This window comes from Mycotypha africana (genome assembly GCF_025528875.1).
Source record: "Mycotypha africana strain NRRL 2978 chromosome Unknown BDF20scaffold_4, whole genome shotgun sequence".
NCBI lineage: Eukaryota > Fungi > Mucoromycota > Mucoromycetes > Mucorales > Mycotyphaceae > Mycotypha > Mycotypha africana.
The window spans coordinates 1,481,122-1,493,513 of NW_026515728.1; the positions used below are offsets into that span (position 1 = coordinate 1,481,122).

At 38.5% G+C, this 12,392-nt stretch overlaps 7 protein-coding genes across 7 annotated transcripts; 1 reads left to right on the forward strand and 6 right to left on the reverse strand.

Annotated features, from left to right (window-relative positions):
- Nucleotides 1-2,505: 2,505 nt before the first annotated feature.
- BDF20DRAFT_818108 (uncharacterized protein) lies at nucleotides 2,506-2,682 on the reverse strand (the record flags this gene model as incomplete). The annotated part of the gene is made up of 1 exon (XM_053077322.1): nucleotides 2,506-2,682. The coding sequence occupies one exon, from the start codon at nucleotides 2,680-2,682 to the stop codon at nucleotides 2,506-2,508; it is 177 nt and encodes a 58-aa protein (XP_052937387.1).
- A 659-nt stretch (nucleotides 2,683-3,341) lies between these two features.
- On the reverse strand, nucleotides 3,342-3,627 carry BDF20DRAFT_798512 (uncharacterized protein; the record flags this gene model as incomplete). Its single annotated transcript, XM_053076320.1, has 2 exons — nucleotides 3,342-3,497; nucleotides 3,574-3,627. Coding segments are annotated over 2 exons (210 nt in total), but the record flags the coding sequence as incomplete, so codon positions are not given.
- Nucleotides 3,628-4,669: 1,042 nt separating this feature from the next.
- On the reverse strand, nucleotides 4,670-6,308 carry BDF20DRAFT_818042 (WD40-repeat-containing domain protein; the record flags this gene model as incomplete). The annotated part of the gene is made up of 5 exons (XM_053077315.1): nucleotides 4,670-4,891; nucleotides 4,969-5,190; nucleotides 5,302-5,425; nucleotides 5,506-5,965; nucleotides 6,038-6,308. The coding sequence occupies 5 exons, from the start codon at nucleotides 6,306-6,308 to the stop codon at nucleotides 4,670-4,672; spliced, it is 1,299 nt and encodes a 432-aa protein (XP_052937389.1).
- A 487-nt stretch (nucleotides 6,309-6,795) lies between these two features.
- On the forward strand, nucleotides 6,796-8,300 carry BDF20DRAFT_834810 (terpenoid cyclases/protein prenyltransferase alpha-alpha toroid; the record flags this gene model as incomplete). The annotated part of the gene is made up of 3 exons (XM_053078771.1): nucleotides 6,796-6,879; nucleotides 6,960-7,036; nucleotides 7,127-8,300. The coding sequence occupies 3 exons, from the start codon at nucleotides 6,796-6,798 to the stop codon at nucleotides 8,298-8,300; spliced, it is 1,335 nt and encodes a 444-aa protein (XP_052937390.1).
- Nucleotides 8,301-8,338: 38 nt separating this feature from the next.
- Nucleotides 8,339-9,133, reverse strand: BDF20DRAFT_912365 (RNAse P Rpr2/Rpp21/SNM1 subunit domain-containing protein; the record flags this gene model as incomplete). Its single annotated transcript, XM_053083945.1, has 1 exon — nucleotides 8,339-9,133. One exon carries the CDS (start codon nucleotides 9,131-9,133, stop codon nucleotides 8,339-8,341), a length of 795 nt encoding a protein of 264 aa, XP_052937391.1.
- A 64-nt stretch (nucleotides 9,134-9,197) lies between these two features.
- BDF20DRAFT_865296 (uncharacterized protein) lies at nucleotides 9,198-10,433 on the reverse strand. Its single transcript, XM_053080784.1, has one exon. It carries the CDS (start codon nucleotides 10,406-10,408, stop codon nucleotides 9,680-9,682), a length of 729 nt encoding a protein of 242 aa, XP_052937392.1. The 5' UTR covers nucleotides 10,409-10,433; the 3' UTR covers nucleotides 9,198-9,679.
- Nucleotides 10,434-10,558: 125 nt separating this feature from the next.
- BDF20DRAFT_865301 (uncharacterized protein) lies at nucleotides 10,559-11,475 on the reverse strand. The gene is made up of 4 exons (XM_053080785.1): nucleotides 11,351-11,475; nucleotides 11,139-11,266; nucleotides 10,869-11,069; nucleotides 10,559-10,802 (listed from the first exon to the last, which is right to left on the reverse strand). The coding sequence occupies exons 1-4, from the start codon at nucleotides 11,428-11,430 to the stop codon at nucleotides 10,588-10,590; spliced, it is 624 nt and encodes a 207-aa protein (XP_052937393.1). The 5' UTR covers nucleotides 11,431-11,475; the 3' UTR covers nucleotides 10,559-10,587.
- Between the last annotated feature and the right edge of the window lie 917 nt (nucleotides 11,476-12,392).

The following is a 12,392-nucleotide window of genomic DNA, read 5'->3' on the forward strand; positions in this document are numbered from 1 at the left end:
ATCATTCTGCTGAGCAGATACAATTGATAATAAAAAGACAGTTGCTGTAAGTAATAATGAAGAACACATTTACAGTTTACTATCAGTGATAGTAAAAAAGGACTCAAAGAGAAGATGCTCTAACCGAAAACAGGGGAGTTTTTCCGTCCTGGTCAATGAACCCTTTATATATGATGTTTGGGCTTGAAACGTTTTCGCAAACAAATTTAGACCGGCGAAATTGATTTGCAATAGTACCAAGGAACGTGCCTCCCAAGGAAAGGTTTCAAATCGTTGGATCAAATACTGTTTGCAGGTCGCTTTCTAAATTTATAAAAATTGAAGCTGATCTGTAGAGGGGACTTGAATGGACGCTCATAAAAATGGATTCAAATAGATACAGGAAGGCACTGCAAATTTTTCTAGTTTTTAGCCACAACCTTGGTTATTCCTAATTATTTTGGTTAGGTAGCCTACTACACAGCTTCCTGCTGTTGGTTCAACTGTGGGAGCTACAGTAAGATGTATTTGTGAAGCATATGACTGGTAATGACTAAAGGTCTTATAATGATTCTATGATTATGATAATGTGTCTAGTATTTGAAGGTGTGTCTAATTCGTATTTATTTATTATAGGAGGTATAAAGATACTATAGTTGTGTCGTCAAACTTTTGTTCTTTCTGAAATTGTAATGAAATGCTCTTTTGCTAAATGCTTCCTGAGCTTTTAAGGTTGAACAAATTTCTTGTTGCATTCAAAGCAAACATTTACAATTACGACGAGCTTTGCCATTGAGTTCTATAATGAAAGAGGGAGAAAAGGCGAAAAAAAACCCGTATAACCCACATAACCCACACAATTCCACTACATAACCCCAAGTCAACTTCACATAATCCTTCGCATAATCTACCACATAACCCACATAACGGCACATAATCCACTACATTACCTAAATCAACAAAAAAAAAAAAATTTAACATAATGGATCGCATAATCCGCTACATAACCCACATCAAAAGAAAAAAGTTCACATAACCCACTAGATAACCCACATCAAAAATGCACATAATCCACTACATAACCCACAGCAAAAAGTTCACATAACCCACTAGATAACCCACATCAAGTTCACATAATCCACTACATAACCCACAGCAAAAAGTTGACATAACCCCACTACATAACCCACATCAAAAAAAAATTGGGTTATGTAGTGGGGTTATGTCAACTTTTTGCTGTGGGTTATGTAGTGGATTATGTGAACTTGATGTGGGTTATGTAGTGGATTATGTGCAATTGATGTGGGTTATGTAGTGGGTTATGTGAACTTGATGTGGGTTATCTAGTGGGTTATGTGAACTTGATGTGAGTTATGTAGTGGGTTATGTGAACTTTTGCTGTGGGTTATGTGAACTTGATGTGAGTTATGTGAACTTGATGTGGGTTATGTGAACTTGATGTGGGTTAGGTGAACTTGATGTGGGCTATCTAGTGGGTTATGTGAACTTTTTTGATGTGTAGTGGGTTATGTGAACTTTTTTGATGTGGGTTATCTAGTGGGTTATGTAAACTTGATGTGGGTTATCTAGTGGATTATGTGAACTTGATGTGGGTTATCTAGTGGGTTATGTGAACTTGATGTGAGTTATGTAGTGGGTTATGTGAACCTTTTTTTTCTTTTTTTGTCTTTGTTGCGCCTTGGCTTTAATAAAGTCGATATCGGCCATTGCGTGGGCATTTTGTTTTGACGTTCATTCCAACACTTGTAAGAATGCGAGCGAAACCATTGAAATGACCTCTCTCCACACTTTCTTCTGTGATTCTTTTTAATAAAGTGTTTTCCTGCAGAAACCTGTAGCACTTAACCTTACTCTTTGCCATTGCCCAAAATTGTTCTATTGGGTTAAACTCAGGGAAGGTTCAACACATTTATAACCACGGTACTGAATATATTTCTCTATGTTTTCATTCGTGTGAATGGGTGCATTATCCTTAACTACATAGTGACCTTTCATATGTGGATTTTTATCCATTTCATCAAAAGTCGTGTTAAAGAACTAATGTAGTGGCCTGTTACAGTCGAGCTTATATATATAGATATCAGCTTTTCGCTTCTTGGCAAGTCTTGGTTTTTTTCCGCTAATGGAATCAAACCTGCGGCAGAGATAGCGCCGATATAGATGTTGTGCTTGCTCTCGTAGTAGGCTTGGTAACAATAGCACGGGTGCCTTTTTTGAACCAAGCTCTTAAACATTTCATGTTTATATCAAAAAGCCACTTCATCAAGGAACACGCAATTTTTCAGGAAGTTCATGTTTGTATTTTCACACTTACAAACCCAATCACGTCGTTCCTCAATCTTCGCTGGGTAGAATGAAAATCTGCTTTTTTTCAAGAGAGGTTAGTTTCACTTATCATAAAGTTATAAACATTGCTGCAGTGAGACTTTAAGATCATGAAATTACTTCAATAAATGCTCGGTCACTTTGACAACAGCAGCAGAGGGATTAGCATATGCTCTTCTGTTAGCCTACGTTTTTACAGCTCTCAAAAATACTATCAGGAAATCTAACCTTATCCTGGACGGTATAACGCACATAATCACCCTTCACGTTGGCCTCGTTTATATGAATGTCATCATTTTTTGGCTTTTCTAATTGCATTGGACAAGCCGAAGACGCTTCCCTGGAAGCTGAACTCATTCTGATCGACAGTGGACTCCCTTGGCTCATGGCCGTCATTCTCATCAACACTTCCTGTCCATCTTTACATCAAAAAGGCGGTACTCATCTTGGAACGTAAAGTTTTGAAAAAAAAAAATAAACAAAAAAAAAAAAAAAAAAAAAAGGATACTGATGAAGATCTTGGTTTTATATTATTTCTTTCAAGTGCCAAGATAAATCATGGTGAAAGCAAAGCGACAATATTTTACTTTCATTTCTGACAATGAGAAATAGATATTGATTGGCTGCATTATTACTTTTAAGAAGCACTGTACAAGTGTTTGTTTTTAGAATAGATAAGGTGTAAAGATATGGCGCGTTGCTGGTGGGCTTTGTGTGCAAAAAAAACCCGCTGTCTTGGGTTTAGTAATTAGTGTAGTAGTTGACCCATTTATGTTAATGTTACTACCTGAAAATGATAACAACAAATTATTAAGCTTAACGATAGAGCTAGTCGCATTAGCATTGGTAATAGCTAAAGTAGTCGGTATGGTTTCATTTTCAGATGGTGGTGGGTGAACTGTAGAGGTAGTCGTTGAAATAGAAGCTGCTGATAAAGACGGTATGGATGAATACGATTTGACGGAGGAAGAGCAAGAATGATCCGTTGATGCCATGTTAGATTGTTGAGAATATGCTGTTGTATCGGGATGATTTGCCAATGAAATTGATGAACTAACGGTGCTGATGGTTGCTCTTGGAAAGTCAACAAATTCAGGGTATGTGTAACCTAACAAAGGATGGTTCCTTAAAGCATCAGCGCGTAAGCATTGCTCACTGCAATATAAAGATTCCTACAAAAGACATAGATATTTATCTATTTTGTCAGTATTTGCTAAAGGTCATTCATTACACAGATAGTTATCTCACAGAAAATGGATTGATTGCGTTATCACAATATGTACACCAATTCAAGTCTGACATTCTTGTTAGTTTACTCTATATGTGGGGGGGGGATATTGTAGAAAGATGATATGATGGAGGAAAGGTGAGGAAGAGATAGCGGGTGAATGACTATGCCATTGATTGTGCAGTAATTAAGATGAAGTAAAAAGAAAAAGAGAAAAAGGGGGGGAGACAGGCTAAATAGTGTCGTAATGATCTTGCTTACATCTTGGGACAATCACACACAAAAAAATAAGGGGAGCGTGTAAAAAAAAAAAATTGCCTTTTAGATGTCCAAAAAATGACTATTTTGACTAAAGCTGATATTAAGTCGTTTTAAAAGACTATTTAAAAAAAGTAAGAAATGACATTAATGGACTCTTATAAATTGCTACTTTTACCTTGTTTTCTATTACTCCATACGTACTTTATATTTAAAAGTTTTATTATACGTTTCTATTAGAATTCTCTCTGCTTCTCTTTTGCACACACGCACTCTTCAAGAGCTCGTTTCCTTTATTGGTGCATATCATTTGTTATCAAGTAAAAATATGATTGGTATTTGTAATCTTTGATCTTATTTTTTTTCTCATTCACATTACGCTCGGATCTCTCTGCTTCTACTACGTGCCCTCTGTCTCTTTTAATTCCCATAAATGGCTCACTCCATCAAATCACTCTTTTTCACTTCAAAAATAATAAAGTAGTCGTAGTTATGTCGTAATTGTATGCATTGCTTACGTGCTATCATCATGCACTACATTCGAGTTTTATGGTGTTTACTTGAGAACCTAATTTTGCTTACTCTTTTCTGTGATGATCATTATTTATTTACAAGGAATGAAAAGCCTCTTTTTCTGTAATGCTCATCCAACAAAAAAGTATGCACTTTAATGCTTGTGCATATAAAATTGTATGTGTGTGTATAAGCTTTTTTTTTTTTTTTTTTGCAATTCAATAGACAATGATAGGGTAGGGTGGGTATACTTTGGGTTAGAGTGTTGTTGCTCATGCTTGTGCTGTATTGATTAAGTTGAAATGTCATTTGAATTATGGCTCTTCTATCATTTTATCATTATTTTCATCTAACTGTTCTTGACCATAAATAGTACTTGCCTAATATGAAGAGAAAATAGAATGAATATAAAATTATTATGTTTGTTCGAGTCCAGAAGCCTTCATTGCCACTTACAATCTGCCAAAATTGAATGATATTATCGTCTGATGTGCTTGCCAACATCCACGGGTCTGCAGGATTCCAGCCAAAATCAGAAATACCGGCCGTATGGCCACCATGAATAAACTATGGGTTTTTATAAAGTAAAACCATTGTTTAGAAAGCTGTTTATGATAATAATCTATAAATACGCTCATCTTTACCAATAGTTCTGGTGGACCTTCTTTTGCATCTTCCTCCGATTGATCGGGTGCTGTTGGTATTTGCGCTAAATCCCAAACGTAAATTCTCCTATCCTCATTGCTGGCTGTAGCCAAAATGGCCTCGTGATGAGGCGACCAGGCCAGTTGAATGATTTCTCCTGTGTGTCCGTGAAGTGTATGTAGTGATTGATTCAAGTTTCGTAAATCCCATAATTTGGCGGTCTACATACAGAAATGAGAGACAGAGAGAGAGAGAGAGAGAGAGAGAGAGAGAGAGAGAGAGTTACATCAGTGATACACGTTTTTGTATGAATCTGAACAGACGACCCTTACCTTATCTGACGAACCAGTAGCGACAATCCATTCATTCGATGGACAAAACCCTACACAACTGACTTGACCATGATGTGGCTCGACGGTACTAAACGATCGACTGGGATCATCTCGAGTATCCCAACTAGTTAACATAATCAAAAAAAGCATATATACATTAAGACCTGGGAACTATTTGCTCAGACTTAAACCCTATACCCTTACACTTTCATTTTCTTATCATCGCCTACGGAAGCAAAGATGGAATCATGTTTCATGTGCCAGCTAATATCATTCACCGCTGCTGTATGTCCAGTATACACTTGTAGGGGTTGCAAGGTGCGGTTTTCTTTTGTCGCATCCGCTATATCCCATTGAATGACCTTACCATCATAACCTGCACTTAACAAATGATTTGATTTCGTTGTGTGAGGATTCCATTCTAATCCAAATCCTTCCTTTGTATGTCCTTTCAATCGAAGTGCTGGATTAAAACGCTCATTTTCTTTAGGGAACGATTCATGCATCGTTCTGTCAAACACGTAAACATCGCCTGACCTGGATTTAGTAGCAATGACATTAGGGTTGTCGTATTGATAGCGAGCCCGGTTGACTTCGCCGTCGTGAACAATCTTTTGCGTGATATGAATATGGGCATCATTAAATCCACCATAGCCACCAATTTCTATTTTCAATACAGATAGTTGACTTTTAGCCTTGCATCCGAACAGGAATAAAATTTTTCAAACACGCCTACCATTTGTCGTTTCTTCGTATTTTCTTAGGTCGATATCTTTCTCTTGATTTTTAGGCAACTGGATATTAGCAATCATTAAATAGTTTGGTTCTTCATCATTGGTGTTTGTTCCCAGTAATAGACGTTGGGTTTTATAGTTTTTTCCCGGCCGGTCTTCCACGTCAGGAAACCACTGACATGTTAAGCTTGGCCAATCAAGCGCCTTTGTAATGACAAGATCGTATAAAAACGGAGAGTTCTTTTTCCATACTTTGTACTCTTCGTTGATCATTTTTTCGTGTAAGCCTTGATCAGCTTCATTCTGTTCTGTCATCATTGAGTCTGCAGTTGCGCTATGCACTGTATGGGTCATTGTTGTGGGCGGAGTAACCATAGGCGAAGAGTTCTCGTTGCTAACTGTCAAGGTCAATTCCTATTTGTGTTAGCAGGCTTCGTGTACACACATGGTTTTTCATGTTATTTCCACACAAAAAAGTTATTTCATTACCATAATTCATTATTTAACTTATATTCCTCCTTGAACAACTTGAACAACTTGTAAAGGATCGAATGAGTGATGATTGCAAAAAGTAGATTCAGTATGAAAGGAACAGAAATAAGGCTATTCTCTCCGCGTACCGTGTTTCTAATTTATCGTCAGCCCTCTCTCTTATCTCCCAATCGTCACGCCAATTCTGTAAAAATAGAGGGGCGAAAAACAAAGCTAGCATGAATCGAATTTTTTTTTTTTCTTTCTTTCTTTTTCTGGCTCTAACACAATGGGAATATTGAATGGCAACCTACCCTTGGCTAGTTTACGATTGAAGGACGATGATCTACCAACAGAAACGTCTATTGAACAAGTAAAGTCCACACTTTGTCTTTTATTTTCAAAGCTTTTGCCACGAATCTCATTAACGCTACTCTTTTGATCTACCTAAAGAAACGAACAGAAGACGCAGTATTAGAAAAATTCGTACCCTACGCTCCTCATAATCCTTCAAAGCATTCTTTAGACACGTAACCGTAACTCTATAACTACGCTACTCTACCACTATTTTGTTTTTTTGTCCATTGACCCACTCAAAATGAAATGAATCATTCTATTAGCATCCAGTTGGAAAGAAAAAAGCATCTTTCTTACTTGAAAAAAGCACTCAAAGGTATCGGTAGTTGGGGAGCGGCTTTGGATGCCAGCAAACCATGGATGCTTTACTGGATATGCCATTCATTAGATCTTTTAGAATTCCAATTCACACCCGACCTTATTGACAAGGCCATCCAAACGTTGAAGCAATGGCAATTACCAAGCGGTGGATTTGGGGGTGGAGGGGACCAGCTCGCCCATTTGGCCACGACGTATGCCGCTGTGAACGCGGTGGCGATCCTTGGCACGCCCGAAGCCTACGCGTTGATCGACAGACGCAGCTTGTATCAATTTTTATTACGCATGAAACAGCCAGATGGCTCCTTCACGATGCATGAAGGCGGCGAGATTGATATTCGAGGGTCGTATTGTGCATTATCTGCAGCTGCACTCACTCACTTGTTGACACCAGAACTGACAGAGAATTGCATTGAATTCATTCAGCGCTCACAGACGTACGAAGGCGGCATTGGCCCCTATCCGGGCAAAGAAGCACATAATGGGTATACTTTTTGTGGTTTGGCTGCGATGGAGATCGTGGGCGGTGTGCACACACTGGATGTGGATCAATTGACCACTTGGTGCTGCGGACGACAAATGCAATTAGAGGGCGGTTTTCAAGGAAGAACAAACAAGTTGGTGGATGGCTGTTATTCGTTTTGGGGAGCAGGCGATTTTCCGATATTAAAAGCTGAATTAGACAGACAACAGTTACAAAGTGAGGATTATTTGTTAGATAGAGAAGCTCTACAAGAATACATTCTTTTATGCTGTCAGTCAGAGTCTGGCGGTCTGATTGATAAGCCCGGCAAAGGGCCAGACTTTTATCATACATGCTACTGTTTATCAGGCCTGTCTACAGTTCAGCATCACGTACAGTATCACGATGTGCAACTGGCTGTGGGGGACGCCAAAAGCACTGCAGATGGGTTACGGTCGTTGTTATGGACAAGTAAAAATGAATACATTATTGTAGGCGATGTGGACAATTTGTTAGCAGCGACGCATCCAGTGCATAATATCACTTTGAGAGCTGCCCGAAATATAATACACCACTTTTACAAGGAAGAGATAAAATCCATACAAGACTTATTGCCAAAGGATGAAGAAATCACACTCTATGCCGCAGAAGAATAAATAAATAAAAATAAAATAAAATACATGTCTATTATTTTTTATAACAAAGATAGAAAATCATCCAAACTATTGCCTTGATTCGCATTTTGTTGCTGTTGCTGTTGTTGTTTGGCTAGCAAAGCCTTTAAACTATTCTTCTTGCCCTTGTTCTTCTTTTTCTTTTGGATAGCCGCATCGGTTGTGGCAGGTATATTGGATGTGTCTACTTGTTTATTCTTATGGATTCCTGATGTATGCGTATTATGTACAGTAGCCATATGAGTGGCCGTTGTGTGGGTGCTGCTACTTTTGACCATGGTAGTTGCATTACGACGGGTATGTTGAGAGGCTGTTGCACTTGCCGTCTTTGTTACAATGGCAGTGTTCTTCGTCACCATCGTTGTTTGACTCTTTGACACTGAATGGCTATCGTTCGTACTTTTGAGCGCAACTGTTTTCAATGCACTGTTTGAGGGTAGTATTCGCTTGAAGGAGCCATTGTACACTTTCGAACGCTGACAAGCCAGACAAGTATATTGTATTTTATTCTTCTTCACGGATGCGATCTTGTTTTTTTTTTTCTTCATCTTCTTCAATTTATCGTCCGTTACAATATCCACTTTTGTGTTCAATCCAGGTAGAGTGATCTGTCCACAACTTGTACATGCTGATCGTTGAACAGACTTTGGTAATGTCAATTCATACTCTGCCAGAGTGTTTTGAAACTCATTCATATAATAGCGGCTCAAAGAAGGACATTGGCCAAGAACTGAATAGCTGGCTTCATACAGAAAGTCAAGTCGGCTCGATTGTTGCAGAGATTGTAACTGACTGTTGTTACTGCTATTGGCCATGTCAATTTGGATCAGCTGAGGAAAGATATAATTTTTTTTTTCTCTTTTTGTCTGCTGCTGCTGTTGCTTCCACATCGGTTTTGTGTTGCAGCTTTATCTCCGCTGACCATGGTCCCAAAACAGGCGTTATCTCTTTCTGGTGTGGGTTGGGAGTGATCTTTTATGCAACATAATGCAGGGTCTACCTTAACCTCTTTGTGCAATCTGATACATACTGTATATGGTAAATAAGAAAAATAGTGATGTTCGATGATCTGATCAGGATTTATCAAGAAAAAAGAAGCTTCTATGAGTGGTGTATCTTTTATTTATGAATGTCTAAAATGATAAAAATGTGCAACAACAAGGAATGGGTGAGCCATAGGAATACCCTCACGTGATATGGCCGTATGATCGCTATGTTCTTTATTATGTATACTGTCTTTCTAGAAAGCACAAAGGCACGAAAGAGAGAGAGAGCTTTTTTATTATCAGAAATTCACATGGAGATCTTCACTCTGCTTCAGCGTATAGCAAAAAATCTTTGTTATTAGCAAATTATTTATTTTACAGAAAAGAAGGGGGGTCTTTTGCCCTATTTAAATAAGACGGAAGAAGCGAAGACTGATCATAATACACTGGTGGATGTTGGTAATAATGGTTACTCATATTATCGTTATTGTTTATGCAGGCATTATGATGATGATGATGATGACTATTGATGCATGGTGTCATCGTGTTCATTATTTGTATTGGTGGATGGTTGTTGCGATGAATGGTATTATTCCGCTGCAATAGCAGTAGTAGTTTTGTATTTTCTTGGTTATTCGTGCTGTTATTCGTGTGATGAGGATGGCTGGTACTATCGTCGATACTTTGATATTGATCCATATCGAGATGTTGCGGCTGCATTACTCTTGACAATCGGTATTTTACACCCAAGTAGCTCAAGTAATTTGCTTTCGGAAAGACACGCACTTTTTTTACAGCAGGAAACAGAGGATCTTTAATATCAACAAAAGTGCCACCTAATCCCAGGGTTTGCTCTAGTTTTTGCTGATTTGACTGATCGAAAGGAACCCACTTTGCATTAATAAACACAAGCCAAGTAAAATGGTTATGGACACTACTCTTTCTTCGTTTATATTGATGATCAGATTTCGTGCTAGAAGTCGATGAAGTCACTGTAGGAGATAACTGCTGCTGCTGCTGCTGCTGTTGCTGCTGTTCTTGTTGCAGCATGTGCTCAAAATGGTACGGATGATTGCGAATATTATTGTGTATTGTCATTTTCATCTTGCTGTCAAGAATAAATTATACATAAAGAAAGAAAGAAAGAAAAATAGACAAGGAAAGAGGCAAAACCGCTCTCTTTAAACAATTTTTTTATTGTTGTAATACAAGTTGAGCAAATTCAGCAGAATAAAAAAAAAAAAAAAAAAAAAAAGCATGATTCCCACCCTAGGAAGCAATCTTTATTCTTTCATCTGATCATCATTTGCTGTTGGTAAAGCTGGTATTTTGTTCTTGTTTGTATTTTTATCCATATTATCGTCTTCTTCATCATCATCATCATCCTCGTTGTCCTCTTCATCCTCTTCCTCCATATCTTCATCATGATGTTTGAGCGCTGCTCCCATATTATAATGCATAGCACGTTTACGTAGAAACTCTTCATGACGACGTTTTGCTATGGGATAGATAATGAATAAGCAACACTCTCAGAGGCCGTAAATGACCGTCGCATCAACTATACCTTCTTCGTCTTCTTCTTTATCCTCATCCTCTTCATCATCCATATCCCAATCATCGTCATCGCTAACGGATACTCTTCTGCGTGATTTTGAACCGTTCGTTGAATTGGATGCTATACTACTCTTATCTGATTCCATTCCACCATCCAATGTAAATTCCTCTGGTTCTTCACGACTGCTACCGTTGGGTAACCCTGGTATAGCTACACAGTTTTATTAGTAACACTGAGAATCATCCTCCATAAAGCCCCTTCATCTACATTTTTACTTACAATCCAAGTTGAGAACCTGGTCTGTTTCTGCATTATACTTTACATACGGTGTTTTAGGCTCATTCACTTTCATTGTAGAATCTTTTTGTGCTTCTGTTAATTCCAAATTGGCTTCATCCCATCGTAAACTATACAAGACAAATTTTCAGTTTTTCCACTTGTACTCAGCCCCTTTTCCCTGCCTCTATGATTTTGGTTGTTTGAGCTTTTACCGCGTTTGTTCACTGGGTGCAGTATGTTTCTTTAGAATGCCTTTTTTCGGCTTGGCGTTCAAGTTGGGTGAGTAGCTCATGTCGTTTCAGGTATAACGATAAAAGAGAGAAAAGAAACCGTTTAGCCCTTATTCAGAAAAAAAAAATACAATTTATGCGGCGCGCTGCTAAACTTTTTTGCGGAGTTTTATACTTTCTTGCCCTGAAATACGTTTAAAGAGAGGTTTTTATTGACAAAATATTTTCTTTAAAACCCAGTGGGCACAATGTTATATAAAATTGCCCGGGGCAGATCCGACTGTTTATAAAGTATCTAAAAAGCCCTTCAAGATCAAGGGTAAAAACGAGTTTATCACAAGGTTGAGTGATTATGGGGAGACATCCATTGGAGCAGTAAAGATCCTAGAGCAGCATCCAAGGGTGGGGGTTCTTTGACGTGGAATAGATAGTCAAGCTCATATAGTATGTAGCAGAGGATCGGCCATAGGTGTTCCCATTGACGTTTTATCATAAGTTGTCTTGGCGGGTGGTTAGGTAGCTGATTTAGAAGATACGAAAGGGGATCTTCTATTTGCTGTGGTTGCTGCAAACGCGAGTGCATATGCAGGCATTGGATTGAGTGTGTCTTTGTTAACAATGCTGAAGGGTGCCGGATGCAGTAGGTGGTGTTACCACTAGGTAACCAACCAAGTCGCCAACGAAGACATCGACTTCTTTCTTCTCTTGTCATAGGAAGCCATAGTATGGGATCTAAACTTACTGTTCGGCGGCAGACGGAGATGAGCTTAGAGTTTGTTGGGGCGCTTTGCATTGCTTGTAAGGATTCTGTACGAAAGTCTCTCAGGGACTGTTTAAGAATTTTCTGATCCATTGTCTGGGCGTATTCCTTTGTTCTTTGCCAGAGAGGTGTACGAGATAGCTGAATCCAGATAGAAGAGCTATTTGGTTGTTGTACATATGGCAGCAGTAGGGACAGTAGGGCATCATCTGGGAGTGTTTGTGATCGTAACAGGAATTTAGCCTGGAGAGTGTAGGCTCTTTC

Bases quoted from the DNA above. Each gene is read 5' to 3' on its own strand.
- BDF20DRAFT_865296 (XM_053080784.1), bottom strand. From the start codon at position 10,408: ATGAAAATGACAATACACAATAATATTCGCAATCATCCGTACCATTTT.
- BDF20DRAFT_865301 (XM_053080785.1), bottom strand. From the start codon at position 11,430: ATGAGCTACTCACCCAACTTGAACGCCAAGCCGAAAAAAGGCATTCTA. The intron at 11,070-11,138 runs GTAAGTAAAAAT...AAAACTGTGTAG, and splicing joins CCAGGTTCTCAACTTGGATT to CTATACCAGGGTTACCCAAC. The intron at 10,803-10,868 runs GTATAGTTGATG...TCTATCCCATAG, and splicing joins TAAAGAAGAAGACGAAGAAG to CAAAACGTCGTCATGAAGAG.